General features: G+C 36.7%; 1 protein-coding gene across 2 annotated transcripts in view; it reads right to left on the reverse strand.

Moving 5' to 3' along the window:
* Positions 1–18,512, reverse strand: part of PSMD14 (proteasome 26S subunit, non-ATPase 14) — a 50,753-nt gene that overhangs the window by 30,790 nt on the left and 1,451 nt on the right. The window contains exons 2-3 of one of the 2 annotated variants that reach the window (XM_068948791.1): positions 12,887–12,975; positions 9,805–9,856 (exon numbers count right to left, since the gene is read on the reverse strand). In XM_068948791.1, coding sequence (XP_068804892.1) covers positions 9,805–9,852 — 48 coding nt within the window. In that variant the 5' untranslated portion in view covers positions 9,853–9,856; positions 12,887–12,975. The remainder of the gene's footprint in view (positions 1–9,804; positions 9,857–12,886; positions 12,976–18,512) is intronic. The other variant, XM_068948792.1, reaches the window with a different exon arrangement.

The raw sequence follows: 18,512 nt of genomic DNA on the forward strand, positions 1-18,512 counted from the left end.
AATGTGAACTAAAGTGTCACTTTAGAGCCCTGCTTTTTATTTGTACTTTTAAATATGTACAAAAAGTGGACTCAATTAATTACACTAACTGTGAAATATTCCAAATCAAGGCACTTTCTATTGTTTGATTTAAACTTAAATACTGTTCTATTGTCATGCTAATAGAACAAAAGATTTTGAAAGATCTGCTCGCATAGCTGTTTCAACAAAAAACAGACTTTAAAAGGGCAGCTGTTAATAAAAAAAGCAATGAACTAAAGTGCTCTAGAACAAGTCTTGTCTTTATTGTATCAAACAACGTGTTTCTGCATAAAATAAGAACTGATATAACCATTACATTTTTTTTTCCTTTTTGCAATTGGAATAATTTAAACATGAACATAGGACACAGGCAAACACTGACCGCTATGGTGTTTATTTCTTTCCCAGTAAGGTAAGAAAGAACCTTTTAATAGTTTAATTTTGTGAGTATTAAACAACTAGTGTGAAAAACAAGCTGCATGTAAACTATTTCTGCTGCCTCTGCTTCAATGACTAGCTGAGGCAACCTGTTATAGGAGGTGTTAATTGGCAATAGGAGTACAAGTCAGAAGCATGTTCCCCATCGTCCTAACCCAGCAAGGCTAGGTCATTAAAGTGGAAATGAATTCTTTCATGCCGACTTAACCCTTTCAGTACATATTTTCAGCTGTTACACCTAAAGACAATTGAGAAAGATTAACAAAAAACACCCCAAACGTGCATTACTTCTGAATAGAAACAAAAAAGAAAGTATTTTTCCCCATTTTTCCCCTTCTCTTCACTCCCCCTCCACCACCTCCAAAACAAGTTTTCTAGACAATCATCACATTTTGTGTGTGTGTGTGTGTGTGTGTGTGTGTGTGTGGTTTTTGTGTGTGTGTGTGTGTACGAGGTGACTAGGCTATATATATGCAGTGACAACCATTATCAAATACCACCTTAGCACATTAAAAGCTACATAGAAAGCCTGAGAGCTCAAAATTAGCCTAAAAACATTGTTTCCTAGAGATAAATCCAATTGTGTATAGCTTGGAAAGTGTGAAAGAACATTACAGAGGACACAGACACCTGAGCTAATGTGCAGAGAAGGCAGAGGCAATAGAAATAAAAGACTTCAATTTTAAAAGTTCACCTGAGTACTACTGCTCGTCTCCGCTACCCTCTGTAGGTAAACTGTACAATGATAAACTCACACATAGATTCTCAGATTTCTTAAATAGCACAGTCCTTTTTCCACACTGCTATTTAACCTAAAATTATGGTTATGGATGTAACTTTTGCTGCAGTGAATGAGACAACATACAAAATAAATATCAACTTGCATCCAGCCACTGGAGGTGGCAAACGGAGTAAGCCATATTTTCAAATTTCAACGGTTCTGCTAACATTATAATACCAAATATCAGAAGCCATGTATTTTGTCGCCGTTTTGTCATGACTGAGCACAATTCACAAAAAAAAGAAATTCAGAGAGAATTCATAAAAGGGGAAAAATAAGTCTATTAGTTTTCACTGTGAATCACATTAATCAGTAAGAATTTGAAAACTGTGGTTTTCTGGCTAGTACACACATAATTTTACCATTAGTTCTGCATCAACAGGATTACATTCGAAGCAAGCATCGTGTCTAAACAGTTTGTATGCTTAGGCCCATTTTTATACCAATTATAATCAAGCATACAAAACAGACCACAAAATACCATAAGTCTCAACAAACAGCCTAGATTTTGAACGGATCACATTGTCTTGTTACACCATATGTCGAAAAAAATTATAGTAATATGTTCAGTCCCATAGACAGTGTATGATCTCCAAAATGGAGTAGGGGTACTCAGGACATAATATGGTATCAACTGCTATTTTAAATTAAAAATATCTTTGTGGAAAAAAATATCTAACAGGCTGGGTAAGACAAACTGCCTGTATCAGTATATTTTACAAAATCCTGTCTCCTAAAGAGTCTGCTGAGGTGCAATGGAGCAGAACTCTAAACAGCAGTAATAGATGGTCTTGATATACACCGCATCTCCCACCACCTCCTTCCTCTTCATAAATCAAAATTCTTGAAGAAAACTTCACGCAGGTCTGAGCAGTTGTTTAAACGGCTTGGGAGAGTCAGTGTCTAAACACCTTATACAGCGCAGTATACTAACCGCAGCTTGGTTGGGGGGGAGATGCGTGTACATATGGGCATACACGCACGCACTCACGCAGAGTTTTAAACAAAAAAGCTCTAGCTCACTGGGAAACTCCCGAGACAGAACCTGGCCAGATTTTTTTTTTTTTTATAACAAATTAAAAAAGTCACCAATAAAATTATTTGGCTCAGGTTTCAAGCCCATCCATTCAAAAGTTTCTAATTAGAACAGAAAGAAAAAAAAATCATTTTCTGCCAGTTCTCTCTCCCAGGTAAGTAACAGTTTCATGGAAGAGGTATAATAACCCATCTACACAGGCACATGCAGAGATTTCCTATATACCTTTAGAACGCAATGTGTTTTACTCAGCTAATTGCCTACAATTGTCAAAATTTTAATAGGCCTTTTACAAAAAAACACACTCCTACTACCTAATGTTTTTACAGAAACTCACCTTGCAAACTGAGGCTCAAAGCCTTCTAACAAAAAAATTAAAAAAACATATAGATACACACACACACACACAGCTCTTCCTTTCTTTTTAAGCACACAGTTTCTTCTTGACCATAATCTAAATTGTTGCTTCATGTGATTTTAGTAGGAACTAAACTCTACAGGATTCAAGCTTTTAACAGAATTTAGCAATGATTTGATGCTAGTTCAATTATTTTGAGATCAAATAAGCTTAAATACAATGTGGGTACAGTCTACCTTAAAAAGTCAGTCACTTTAAACATCTAAACTACATTTAAACATTTTACTACAAACATCTTATTGCCCAATAATAAAATGTATTCATGATACAAATTTAGTTTACATGTAACACTTAAAAGCAATTCGCAATACTTGGACTTTCTGTAATGTGCACAACACAGCTGTTAACATGATACGGTCACTTAAGTGTAATCATTCCTGGTTCTCATGTTTCTTCTCCCTCCACCCCAACACGGTGCAAGAGGCCATTGAAACAGTGCAAAAGTCAAGTGACAGTACAGCATCATTGCAGTTACTGCTTCCTGACATCAAACATAAGGAAATGTTATGGTTAACAAAAAGCCATTAAAACAGGGACCCAAAACAAATCCTCAGCACTGCTATAGGTGTTTTTGAAAAGAACTATTGGTCATTAACCTCAAACTACAGAATTCTCCTCTCCCCGCACCCCCCCCACCAAAGAAAGTAGCAAAGGTTGGTTCCACTCCAAGTTTAACCTGTTATCTCTTCCTATCAACATAGCACACTGTATTAGGATTTAGAGCCTCAAAGCAGACACTGAAACATGACTCATTTTCTCTCTATCCAAAAGTTGTACTCCAACTCAGATTTAACTACCTTATTCCAGACAATTCTGCCATTTAGGCACAGTAGCCCTCAGTGGGCATCGTCTCAGGTCATTCTGCAGCACACTTTGTGCAGCACTGCTGTTAAAAGGGATTTATTTAAAATATTTTAAAACAATATAGTGGGTTCTCCACAGATATGGGCTTTCTGTTGTGAAGAATCAACACACTGGACACAAGCAGGTTAGCCAGTGGACCCAGTGGGGAGAAAAAAAAAAAACTTAGAAAGATTAGTTGCTTGAATTGGGAGTTGGGGAAAAAACATTTTTAAAACTAAGGGATATTTCAAATGTATGGTTCCAGGAAAATATGAAGACAACCCTTCTAGACTGCAGGAAGGGAGAAGCCAGTGTTCAAAGGTATTATGTAGCAGCACTCCAACTTTATAATCAATAGCATGGGATTTCAGGAAGAAAAACTCATTTTTTCTCTTAGAAATTGTTTAAAGTGTGGAGGGGTTGTTTTCTGCTTGCAGAAAGTAATGTTACAAGTGAACAAGTGTAATGCAAAAGATGCAGAGATGACTGATTAAAGATGATTTCCCCCACCATTCTCTCTCATTATGGCAGCACTCGTTTCCTTGTCCAAGCTCCTTTGTCTCTTCTGGGGAAAGTCGGCTGGACTACACAGGTAATTAAATTGAAGAGACAGAAGCTAATTGCCTAATTATTAGAAATAACCAAGTTTAGAAGCTGAGGCCAACAGGAGGGCAGCTAAAAACGGTCTCCAGAGTTTATGGCAGCTCATAGGAAGCTGATAACGTTCAGGCACAACCCACTAGCTTTGTTATTTTAGTTTTATGTTTGTATGTTATCAATGGGCAGTGGGGCCTATCCCACTTTAAGGCAGCATTCACACTCACTGTGCATTTTCTTTGCAGTAAGTAGACACCAGCTTAGGCAGTCATATGACTGTTTCCTAAACTGATTCTAATATATTTCCCTCCCTTCTCCCATTAGGGCATTTGGGGATAAATCATGATACAATCGCTCAACTGTGCTTAGAAGGTTGATTGACAATCCATAGGAAAACTATATCCACCTTTAGCAATCCCAAATAACTTTCAAATAAGCATACACTATCCATGGAGCTGTCACCTCTTCCAGTGCAAGCAGCAGAACATGGCCACACTGGTACCCCATATCTGATGCCCAACTCTCCCCTTAACTTCCCTATATTAAAAACACTAAGCATTGCAATAAGATACTCATCCCAGTCAATGAAAGTAAAATAGCAGTTTACTGCTGTATCTCACTAATTTTTTTCTTAAAACAAAATTTTAAGATTCGGGTATATAAGCCGCAGCTGAGACTTTCTGTAAGAAATAACATAGATCATTGATTTTGAAGTTTTCTGCATTTTTGACAGGAATTGGACGTAGGACGGTTTTTAATGGGTGAATACAGTTTGTCACTAAGATAAACTTCAAAATATTTCCATTCTTTAAATGGGTTGCTAACTCCAGTCGTGTACCTAGTTCTTATCATCTACAGAAGGGTTATATTAGGTGTTTTGAAAAACTAACCTCCTTGGTACTTGAAAACTTTGGTGGAAAGCATTAAAGAAGCAATGGCAGACTAACGATGCATAATTTTAAGAGCTATAATGTAGAGTTATTCCTCTGTTAGAATGATCTCAAAGAGTATTTGAAGCATGTATGGGAAGCAGAGAAGAGTGCATCAGACAATTCAAGTGTGTAAAAGTGTATGAGGTGTATGCAACCCAGAGATACACGAAACAAAGTCAAACAAGTGCAACAGATTTCAAAACCTACAAGAAACACACCATAGCTTTCCAAAGGAAAATACAATTCATTAAAGACAACAATATTCAAAAACATATTTTCACCTTCCCAACTAAAACCATCCTATTTCAAGAATCAATTAATAAAACATCTTTATAGAAAATTGTTTTGGTTACATAGGGAATTTTTTTGCAGAGCATGCTATTAGAACATGCTATTTACTTCAAGAGCCTCATCTCAGTTTACACTAATGAAGAAACTGAAGGAAACTTGCTTTTATCGTTCACCTGGGAATGATCTACACTGAGCCTGATCATCCTCTGCCTTCCAGATCACCAACTCTTATTCTGAAGCCCCCTCAGAAAACTGAATGACTCGTGTTCTTTTCTAACCACCATCCTGGCTAGATCAGCAGATTAAACAGAACTTTAGATCAGTGGCAGGTCTCCCAAGTTCCCAAGATGCCTTAGATTTACTAAATGGGATCAGCATGTTCTAAAAACCCATGATAATATGAGGGAAAAGGTTCCACAGCATCAAGCAGTGCAATGCTTGAAACCTCATAATCAAAGTGACAGTTTTCAAGTGCCGTTTATAATGCCCTAATCTGGAAACATCCCAGCTAACCCATCTGATCAACTGTTTCACAGATGGAAGCACTTGATGGCTAATTGGCAAGTCCATTATTCAAATAAAATAGCTATCTGCACTTCTATTTTCTACATTCCAAGTCAAGGTGTAAACACTCCTTTTAAGACACAGGTCACTTCTCTCCCCCACCCCCCTCCTGTTTGTATTTTTTCCCCCCTTTCTTCCCCCTCCCCCAATCAAATATGTTAATTCAGAAGTACATAATTAGTTCTCCTTTCCTTTTATTGCACTGGAACAGTTGTCTTCACTGACAGAACAACCGAAGCTAACATTTTTAGAAAAATCTATCAAGAAATAAATATTTTAACAACAATTTTTAAAAATACTATTGCACTGCTTCCTATCACATCTGGACAGAGATAGATGTGTGTGTGTGGATAAAAATGTATATAGCTCGGGTTATTGTTCTGAAAACGTTCACTTAATTCACTCACTGCACTCTGAAATAGTATCCAGTAGGATTGCCTAACAGAGGCATACGTAGAACTGATTTCACTAGCAAACAATAGTTTGGCAGCTACGTACAAAATGAAGAGGAGCGTTGCTCCAAATTCCTGCCTGCTGCATAGGAAGAATGCTTTTAAGTATGCCATAAAGCCTGTTAATTTGTCTGCAGCAAATGTACAATGCAAAACAAAGTACTAGATCACCAGTGAAATTCTGTGCTAGGCAGTATTCCAGGGGAACGGACACAGAAATGGAAAAGAATGAACCACCAGGAGAGGGAAGGTAATTCAGAAAATGATGCAGCAATGGAGGGGAGAGGGAAGAAAGAGGATCAGACACCATGCAGCAGAAAGAAAGAAAGAAAGAAAGAAAGGTCACTTCCAAAACAAGAGCTCCCATGAGCTACAGAAAGGAAATTAACGGAATAAGTAGCATTTGGTTTGGGACGCTACAATACTTTCACACTGTAACTGTTTCCCCTCATTGTTTTTTAAGCATCCGCCACTTATTCTTCTAAGCAAAATTCAAAAGCCTAAGCTATCAGGCATCTAAGACATAAGCAATTTATGCATGAAGCACTGTTTCAAAGGTCTAATTTACGTTTGTTTGTTTTGAACTTCCTACTGTACCTTCTCATACAAAGAACACAAAGTTAACCACCAAGCTTATTGCTACAAAACACTGTTCTGTTTATGTGAGTCCTAAAAGCAACCAGATTCTCTTCCGCCTCTCTTCCGACAAAGACAGTCCTTTGTCCGTCAAAGACTAATAAACAAAGGAAATGGCTGAAGAAAGCTAAAACACAAGCACTGGAAGGAAAGTTCATCACTGAAGTATCAGTGTAAGAATGACAGCATGCATAGTCTCCCTCAGGCACTTGTTATCAGCCATCCTGAAGAGAGGCTTAGCACCCAAGGGACTTGCTCTGACTACCCATAGGCAGATTAACATTGAAAGCAACTTAGCCACCCTAAGTGATATGCTGAAGGAGCAAACAATAAGACAAGATAAGAACTGTGAATTCACTGAAAGCAGTTCCCAAGTAGGGTACAGAAGACTTGATGAGAGGGTTGGAAAAACAGACTTCTAAAGAGCAGCAGGGACAGCATATATAAGATGAGAAATAAAGGGGTAAGAAACAGAGTTGTAACTGAAACAGGTGGCACGGCAAGGGGAAGGAGAGAAGCGAATGCTGTTGAAGAAGCTAAGGGAAGTCAATGAGAAAAGTCTGTGGCAGAGAAGGAACAGAACTGTACTTAACCATAATTTGTTACTACTTGAACATTAGTTGCAAAGCCAATTAAACAGACTGCTAATGGGCCTCATGTGATATAGTCCTCTTGCTAAGCAATCAAACTTCTGGCTTACAAGAAAAAAACTTTTAATCATATATGCAATACTACTTGGAAAATGCTTCTCTTTCTACAAGTCTTTACACACAGATAATTCTCATGTTAGCAAGAATGACCCACTCCAACAGGTGTTTTTCCTATGTTCAGACTTGAAAGTAAAACCTGCAATGACAGAGCAACTACAATACAGTTATTAAGAAAAGCTTTGTACAGTTGTTTGAAACATTCTAGTGTAACTGGATGATAACAGCCTTGTTTATTTTGTAATAGGACAAAAAGTATTTCCAAAAGATTACCTGCCTTCTCTCTTCCACCTGAAGGTCATCTAATGCATTCTGGATTTCTCTCAATAAGTAAATATTCAAAAAAAATCTTTAAAGGTCCATTGAAACACTATGCTAGGGACATAAAGTTATTCTTTCTGAACATCCTTCCTGCTGATTTAATAAATTAAAGGTCTACAAAAGTAGCTAAGATATTATCCAGTGCAAGCAGCAACTTGCACAGAGAGCAATTCAGTTTTCTGGAAATAAAGATTTTTGTTTGTTTTTAAATCCCTGACATACACTCATTTATTCCCTTAAACAATTCCACATTTAAACAAATACAGAGGCAGCTTTGCAGGCCAAAGCTGCCAGAGGAGTTCATCGAGCTCCTTTTGGATGTTATACTCTATTGTCTGCTACAATTTTCTAGCAAGCTTTAAGCTAAAGCTGGGAAATCCAGAAAGCAGCTGAGAGAGTTAACTGTAAATTTGAAAAAAAATAGCTTTGATATGCGTCAAGTTCAGAGAGGACTAAGAAGTGAAAGCTTGAGTGATTAGACTGCGCAGATGTTAAAAAAAAAATGAAGAGTCATGAAGCAGGCTGGCAGCTCAGAGGAACAAGAGAAATAACTGTTTAAGAAAGTGAAACTAAAAATAACTAAGGGCTGCTTGAAGATTCACTAAGAGAGCGTGAATAGAATTTTAGCTATAAAAAGGATAAAAGATGCACAAAACATTACAGTTTATTTGGCAAAACACCTAGAGACCGCATATTAGCTTAGACTGTATCATACCAAATGCTTCAGTATTAAACTGCTCCTTTCCTAATTATACTGGACACAAATACACTCCACAACCAGCACTGTGAGTTCAGCATTTTCAAGCACTCCAAAACAAACACACACTCACATTGTTAAGGCTAAGACAAACGAAAGTGACTTCTCTGGAAGCATCACAGTCTGGATTCTAGATCTAGAACAGAGCTCCTGGGGCAGACGAGGAAAGAGAAAGGCCAACTACTTTGTCCAACCAAGATTGCTATGATTAGCAAAGGAAATTCCACTGGAGTTCTTAAGGAAGTAATCCTTCCTACAGGCCTCAGGCAAAGAAGTTCCCTAGATTTTTTTTCTATACCGTAATAGTCAAGGATAAACCTGGCAACACAATGTAACAAGTTCAGCTTGATTTTGGTTTAAAAAAAAAAACAAAAAACCAAACAATGGGGAATTCCTCTAGCGGAAGGCACTAGGTTTCACTATAGGTTTTGCACTGGAACAGCACAGATAACACGGGTGCCTTTCTGCTACGGGTAAAGTTGAAGAAATGAGAACAATAGCAAGACAAAAAATTGCCATAAAAACAAATGAGGAAATTTAAATTCAAATCTCCTGGATTTTGCATATACCTCAGTATCCTACAATGCCCATCACAATGTGATCTAAAAACTGAAATATATAATTTATGAAGGAGTAAAAGGGTATACTCAGTCATTTAGAATAGTCTTAATATTCTGAAAATCCATATTAGCAGAAACTGATTTTCAAATTTTTATTCTGCATTTCCAGTGCTTCTGAATCCAAATATCAAATGAAAGGTTTGTAGGAATTCTGTAAACTCACAATGCCAACACAAGAGTTCACGGTAACAAAAATCATTCAGGCTGTAACAATGATTTGCATAGGCTTATAACGGCATCTCTAGAGTCAGAGATTATTACAATTTTTTTTTTTGGTGGGGGGGGCAGAGAGAGGAGACTACAGGGGGAGGCATTTTTAAAAATAACTAAAGGAATAATCCAGTAATTGACTAATATTAAAGAGAAAATAATGACAAGCTATATACTAACCTGTCCCAGGCCAGGCATACCTCCTCCAAGTCGTAGAAGTCTATCCATATTTCTAGAAAAACAGAAACAAAGGAAAATGTTCCCAAGCTCTCAAGTGTTTACTAAATTGCTATCTATATAATTCACCTTCAGTCACTCAGTATGTCAAAAATATTGGTGGTAATTACAACACAACATCAGACTTCCTGTTAATTAACACCACATATTAATTCAAGAAGCTGTCTTCCATGCTAATTAACAGACCTTGTTTTATTGCTTTGGTTTTGGGTTATCCCCATTTCTGAAGACAAGCACTCTTGTCATACTTTTCTAAACTTTCCTATCATTCAATTAACTGGGTGTTTTTTGTTGCTTAAGAACAGCACCCATGTTCAGGAAGCACCTGCAACTTAGAGATATGATCACGTTTACTCCAATTTGTTCAGAAAGCATCAATAAAAATGTGAAAGTAAAGATTTTAGCGTCCTCATTAGTAAGTTCTGTGCTAATTAACTTACAGCTTGTCAGTTATCATCAAAACTACATGTGAAAGACACTGAGCAGATTATGGATCTCTGAATTAGCATCAAAAGCTTTTTTTAATGAACTCATTATACTAAAAGAAATACTGTAAAGTAAACATTTAATGTGTATATAGTTAGAATACTAGTGACAGTACAGTCATTTACTACATTTCCAGTGTTGCAGGTGGGATGCTTTAGTGCAAGATTATTCTTATCAATGTAACTGACCTGTCACTTTCATTAAAAAAAAAAAAAAAGGTGAGTTTTTCCTATATTGCAACTTTTAAAGGAGTGATCTTCAGGAGGAAGAACCGTTGTTAGTGTCCCATTGGCAGTGGATTAAACTGATGTTTTTTCTCTGCAGTTCATTCCCTTTATCTTGTTGGAGGGCAATACAATACTAAGATACCTAAGTAAGTGTTCTGTCCCAGCTGTAATACTACTTTGTGTAACTGGCCTAGCTAGCTTTTTCAGTTTCTTAATTATATACAAAACCCAATTATAAGATTAAAAAGAAAAAAGTGATAGCTTTTGTTTAAGATGTTTTCAACAAATCAAGCAGTTTGATTTTCAAGTTCTGCAGAAATTACTTTTACTGGCTTACTTTATTTGTTAAATAGAGCATACGAAGTGAAGTACCAAAAGTAGCAGTGAACTTGAACAAGCTTTGCTGTATTGTATTAAAATTGTGTCAGGTGAAATGCATATACTTACACCTTGTATGCTTGCTTTATACAAGGAATTGAGAACAGCAATTAAATTTCAAAAATACACTCATCTTCAAAACAGAAATTACACTATACATAACAATTATACACATTGCATTAACAATACTAATTCAAGAACTTTCTTTTAAAGTCAGAAATACAAGAAAAATTTGAACTTATTTTGAAGAAATAAATTTGCTTTGCAAAAATAAAACACTTATGTTGAATGAATGAGATGACGTTCCTCTTCTGAGATATGTTAATACATTTACTGGCTAGATATTTAGATAAGCTTTCTTTTAGTTTAGGATTAAAATAAATATTTTGAGCTACTATTATAACACAAAGGGGGAGCATTTGAACCTACCACTACAAAAAGATTATCTAACTCCTACTTTTACCACATATGTAATTGCATGCATTTCAAACAACAATATTTTTAAGACGCATTAATCAATACCACTTATGCTGACAGCTAATTTCAATCTCCTAGTTATTTCCTAGTTTAGTCCACTAGTAAACTACTACTTTGATTTGATTCACTTCCTTGGTTTTGTAGGATGTTTCTAACACATGCAAACCCACAATTGCAGCTGAAAGTACCAATAAGTACCTTCTTAAAGCTACCTTGGTATTACATTACTTAAAAATGTGTTATGGTGTCAATGGTTATGCTTTTCAAACAATCACTGAAATCAAGCTGCTTTTATTACAGGCAAAAGCTACACAAAGCCTCTGTTTTTCTATCCTGTACGACAGCACATTCCCAATCAAATTGTAGAATTCACATGGAAAGATTAAGTTCCTATTTAAAACTATCATGTAAGCACATAGTAGATGGCTTCAGTAAAAGAGTCAGGAGCAAAAATTAGTGTCAGCTATGTTTCACTTCTTCCCCCCCCTCCATAGTAGATACTTGTCCACTGTTATCTTTCATGACACTAACCTGAGTTGAAGCATAGCTTTGAAGTAAACTATTAAAAGTATGATTTAAATCAATCTATATCTTGACAGCACACTTAAATTCTTAGTCTCTTAAATCACTAAAGACACATCAGTAGTCTTTCCTATAACTATAGCACCTTCTCTAATTTGACACATTTTATCTATGTGCATTTAAGAAATTCGACTGAATAACAGTTTTTATACCTTTTTACATTTCACTTGAATAAATGCTAAGGAACACTTATTACTAGATCATTAATATTCTTATTTATATCAACATTTATTCCAGTTTCCAATCCAACAGAAGGTTTTAAATGTTTAAGTTAGGCAAGTACATAGTTTATATAATTTTGCTGGATTAAAGCTGGATTAGACAAATTAGTTACACAAACAGATTTTTTTTTTTAAATCAGCATATCATTCCAGGTTTTGGAACTATGAAATTTCATTTTCTTGAAGAACCAGAGGGATGTAATATATTCTGGTTAACTACCATAACCTAGACACCAAACTGAAGATGTTCTCTGTGCTACTGTCTTGGGAACCTGACTGAACTTATCCACAAACTAATTCCAGATTCACTACAAAGTATTGCACTAGTTTGGTGGCTTGATTCTGATTACAGTTTCGGTAACTACTATGTTACTTTTATTTGTAACTGAAGTTGTTTGAGTACGTTATAGTATATTTAGGCCTGAACATATTTGTTTACTTTGTTAAACATCTGAAGAATTAAAGGATAGAGAATCAAATTAAACAATTTTTTTTTAATCCACTGTGCCCAAATATTTCAACCTTAACTTCACTGTACCAAATAATGCTTTGTAAACCTTAAACAACCTGAGCAGAGTTTTTTAGAAAGTAATTAAAATAGCTGCATTTGAGTAACTTTAGCATTTACAAATAAAGCAAATCTACATTTCTAACCTGGCACTCAGCTAAAGGTGATCCCAGAGCAAATGGAGCAGCAACTCCCACCTTTTGGTTATAAAAAGATGATGCCGTGAGTCTCTTTCCTATAGAAGAGGGGAGGAAAAAAAAAAGGGGAAGAAGAGAAAACAGTAAAGCTTTGAAATAGTAGTATGTTTTAAAAAAAGTTACATTGATGACCTTTCAAAGGAACACGTTCCTTTGAAAGAATAGAGAAGAATACAATTTTTTGCTTTTACCACATAATCCCTGGAAGCTCTACATGCCATGTCCTGCAAAAGTCCAAATATCTATAACAAAGAAGTTTCAAAGTTTTTCAGAATTATATGGAAAAAAGCATGTCTCAGCATTTCAATAGTTCTTTTTGTTTTATGCAGACAGTTATAAGTGGTCTTTTCCATACAAAAGCAGAACAGGATTTGATGCTAAGACCTAGTAGTCATGCTTTTTTCAGCTCAGTGTAGTACACAAATCCCGACTATGCATTACAAGAAACACACAAGCACAGTTAACATTTTAAATACCCTTAATATTAAAAGAATTCTGCTCCATCAATAAAATAAGTTTCTTTCCACTATAAAAGATAAGTGGATTAAAAACCCACCCAAGAGAGCAGGGATAAGTGTTCTACCTACACCCTTTTAAGCCTCTGAAGGAGAAGCTAGTCTTTGTATTTTAGAAGAGTAACAGACAGGACTTTAAAATAATAAGATGTACTAACATTTTACACTAATTTGATAATGCACACCAACAAGAAATCACATTATTTGAACGTATGTGTTTAACGGCTATTTCTCAGTATAACGGACGAACACTTAAGCAACCGTGAAGTGTCAAATTACTTTCTAGATTTTTTGTTTGGTAAAGATTAATGCAAGTTGCACATCCATTGAAGCTAGAAGATGTACTGAAAGAATTTATAAGTTATTCTCATCTGTGGACACAGAAGGGAAACAAAATACGTTTTATACTAAAAGTGGTAAAAGTTCATTACCCCTTAGAGGCTCTATATGGATTTGTCTCACTGCCAATAAAAATCGTGAAGTGCCTTAAAGCACTAACAAAAAGCAGATAAGATTTTAAAAAGAAGTCTCTATACCCATAATTTGAAAATCCACCCAAGTACTTTAAGTTTTTATACTTAGTATAGGTCATGCTCTCCCAGCTACTTTGACTGGTTAACAGAAGACATTTTAGGACTTCTTCGGAGTCAAGATGACAAAAAGTTCTGGGAGCACCACAACATATAAACCCTCGTCTTGTAGCCCTTTTATTCAAACAGCTTATCTTCTCCGTTGTGATATTTTCTTTTCTAATAATTCAGTTGGTGCAGCAGCCCTTCCCTATTAAGGCTCATATTTCGGGTAACTTAGAATACCTTAAAGTCTTTACAATCCCTACCAGTCTGTTTAAACATTTTAAAGTTAATCAATAGATTAGAAAAAGCTGTTAGAGAAGAACTATGGCTCCTTGTTATTATGTTAGAAGAATTTTGCTGTAGATCAACTCTGTGCTTAGCTGGGATGATAAGCAGTCTGTAGGTGCAGAGGGGTTTCATTTGCTTGTTTGTTTTTAAATGAGTAGTTGGTATGACTTGGAAGAGTCAGCAATGCCTTTAGGTTTGCCTGAATTCAAGTTGAGAAAGACTGCTTTACATTCTGCTTAGGACTTAAAAGTTGTGTTATCCTTCTCCCAGAGAACACTGCCCACTAGTTGCATCCACTCAGTCATTTGTGGTGCAGTGATTTAGAACAGATCTGTGAAATGATCTGTGGCCGTGATTTGATAGACATTTTTTTCAATGTCAATGTTAACATAAGGAGCAGTGGGGAAGCTGCTGCTGCTGCTTACCAACTTGATGCTGCTTTCTCAATACTGCCAGGACAGCCATTTGTGCAGCCTCACAGTAAACTGATAGGCTAACAAAAATGTTGTTTTTAACCCTGTTCAGCTCTCTGGTTGTATTCACACCGCATCCCAGAAACAGTTGTCTTGGCATAACAGAAAAAGCATTCTTGGAAGACCTGACTGCTTCAAAGCTATTCCAGACTCCAAAAGAAACTCATGTCAAGCATGTCATAAGCTAAACGTGCCCAAAAAGTATTTTTTTGTTTGGTTGGTTTTTTTAGTAACTGAGGTCATTTAACAGAAACAGTTCTGAACCTCATCTCACAGAAGTACAAGAACAAAGGAGGATGTGTTAAGCTTTCTGGGAAGTTGGAGAAGAAAGAATAAGTCACAGTTTCTCACTGTTTGAAAGGCTGGGGTGGGATTCCACTAACCAGTCAAAAGCAAAGTTGCTAGATTTCCGCCAGCTTTGCACAAGGATATGATCCACGAGAGGTCAGATGAGTGCTAGCAGAAAAAAGGAGACAGAACGGCAACAGCCAGCAGCTATTTTAGCACTGGCTGCCACAGAACTGCAACCAGTTCACAAGCAAGTTTCACAGAATTGCAACCCTAGTCACTTACAGGCTGCTGGACACTCAAGGGTCCTACATTCTCCTTCTCCCCATCCTACAAGCATACTGAAGAAACAGATCACTGAGACTGCTTGAATGCCAGATTATAAAGCATAACAATACAGCAACTGTTTTATCCCCAGCTGACCTTGCTCTGCGGTGGGGGAGGGAGCACTCCTAAGGGGATAGAGCAGAGGAGAACATCTGCAGCCACAGCAAGGATGGAAGGACAAGTAACACGGAAGCACAGCTTGACAAATCCCAAACTACCAGGCATTATTCCTAAAGACTACTAAAACTGTCTTCCTGCAAAAAAGCCTACATTTTTGTAGATAAACCAGAAGGAGAATTAATGCAAGAACCTCTTTGTATAACAACTGAGAAAACTTAAGTGTCGAAGAAACTACTAAGATTTTCTTAATTTCAGAGAGATACTGATTCATAATTCAGTTCATCCTACTGTGACATATACAGTTTTCGGTCAATAAATCTCCAGTTAAAAAGCAGCATTAATGCTTTACATTTTGTGGACAGCTCTGTCATAGAATACTAGACATTCATCTTAGCTGTAACAGAACACAGCTTATACTTTTCTTTTTTGATACTAGCTTTTTATTCTGTTCTCTAGTCTGTTCCTGGGGGAAGTACAGAGTGGTAGCTCATAGCCGAGAACATTTAGCTTCCTGTCCTTTCCAGGAGAGATGAAGTTTTGATTACACACTTATCTAACACTTAATACAAGCACAGAAGAGCAAACAAGTCAACAAATCTCCTTTCTCTTGGAAGTCAAAAAAGTAACTTTTATAATATCACGTTCTGTCTGCAAAGAAGAGTTAACAGTCTCCGCTCAGAGTGAAACTTTCAAGAAGTGACTACACTTATCACAAAGTTCCATCACTGAAAGATGCAAAAGGCCAGTTATAATCATATTCATTTTGGTGCACTGCAGGATTTAGATGATGCGGCTCACTACCGATGTTAATGTGGTCACTGTTTGTTTTAAACAAAGAGCCCCCTCCCCAAAAGGGGGTGAAGAGGGAAGCAGGCAGGTTGTTAAACAACCTCACTGCTTGACGCGTCCATGACTGAAACACCTTAGCTAAGAGATCTTGGTCAAAAGATGGAAGAAAAAAATCAAAACCCCACATCCACCTACCCACGACACACATCCATTAGTGTGATCTTTTTAACTGTCCTGGTCTCAAAAGGGAAAAAAAAAATCTGTGGGTGTTAATAACATATTGTAAGTACGCATAGAGGGCCTCAAAACTGATCTGAAAACAGAAAGTTTTAAAAATCCATGTCTCACATTTGTTAATAATACTATTAGCTATAACAAATAGTAAGAGACATCAATTCTGGAAGCTCTGGTTCATGGCTTAGCTGCTGGTTATAACCTTCAACATACTTCATAAATGCTGCCTTAAACCCTGGCTTTTAATAATGAGAACATTTTTCTGTAGATAATATAGGGAAGAGTTCTATAAATGCATTATGCACAATACACACGTACATACAGGTATATACCCGTAGTTACTGTGTTTTGTGCTTGACATGTTTCAAGTTGATTTCAAAGTCTTTGCTGAAACATAACCTTAAGTTACTCTATCTCCTTGCATATGAAACAAGAGCTTTACGTACACAATTTTTATCTGGTATTAACAGCCCATGATGCAATCCCTCAGTGACAAAAGTTCTACTGGGTTGACAACTTTTGAGTCAGGGTCAAAAAAAAAAAAAAAAGCTTCAACACATATGCAAGAGAAAACACTGACTACAGAACTGTCCTATTAGTGGACAGAGTACCAGGCTAGACTTGAGAAACAAGAATTCATTCCAAGCTTTACAGTTTGTCCATTAAGTGACTTAGAGCAAATCTTTTCACCTTCTAACTCATTTTCTCCACCCACAGTATGGAGGCTACTATACAAAGCTTTATATAGGCACTTTCAGATCTACTGTTGAGAACTTCTACAGAATAGATGGATTAATTATTAACCAAGACTGTAAAAAAAAAAAAAAAATCGGAGTTTAAGGTGTTTGCTGAAATTGTATTACAATTGAAAAGACTCCTCTGGGGATGAAGGTAAATTAGTTAAGGAATTGCATATTGCAGAGATGCATCATTTCACTGCGAAAAGAACAAAAAACTGGTTGCAAGCAAAATCACCAAATGCAGAATGACAGAAAAACCTCACATCGGAACAGAGACTTCACATGTGAGAGTAGGGGGAAAAAAAAGCCTACCTTACTATACATTTTATATGAAAAAAATAATTACAATAAATTCTCAGTTATCTATGGCGGTTCATTAAAGCTAAGGATTAACCATGCCACAAATGTATGCTGAAGGCCCTGACTCACTAGTGCAAGTTCACTACTGACTATTCTGCCTCCAGGATCTGCTTAGACCCGAAAACCAGCTGCTTCTGGACAGTACAGACCTGACCCTTGACAGACCTGAGCTGTGCTAGAAGGTAGGCAGGTTAGCTCCTCCCACTTTGCTTTCTGGTTTCCAGCAGCACAGCATGCCAGTCCAGTTCTAGCACATTCAATGCCTAGCTGGCATTACTGAAGTAACCCAAATCCAAGCTGACTATTCTAAAGCTACTCAAGCACATCTGCCCCAAGCTTCCAGGTAAGGGAAGCTTCATTAGCAAAGCACACCACCACAGAATAAGTGTTGATTTTGTGCTGTATGCAAGTAATAAGCTCCTCTGAAATCAGCAGGACACAGAAGTCTTGCATAAGCCTCTTTCCTCCCTCCCTGAGGACACATCCTGCAGCTCCTCTGTTATTCAGGGCATCCTAACTACCCCTCCACTATCGCAGAGGGGGAGAGGTAATTGTAGCTACTATTAGTATATACTCCATAATGCCTGTCAAGACTGAATCACTTATAAGAAAGTTTACAGGCTTTAATTCAGATTTTGGTATTATTTAATCTGTTATTTTGAATTATGTTCTAACTTCTCATTTTCTTAAGCATAGATATCAGTTGAATATCCCTGGTGTGGCAAGTTATAGCACAAATTTTTCATTAAGCAATTGGCAAAACCTGGTTATTAGAAGTTACTCTAAATGATTCAGGAACAATTCATTTGCTAGCCAATTTCTGGACTCCTTAACAGAAATTTTTTCTTGTTTCCATAACACAAGTT

This window comes from Struthio camelus, chromosome 6, assembly GCF_040807025.1.
Source record: "Struthio camelus isolate bStrCam1 chromosome 6, bStrCam1.hap1, whole genome shotgun sequence".
Taxonomy (NCBI): Eukaryota; Metazoa; Chordata; class Aves; order Struthioniformes; family Struthionidae; genus Struthio; species Struthio camelus.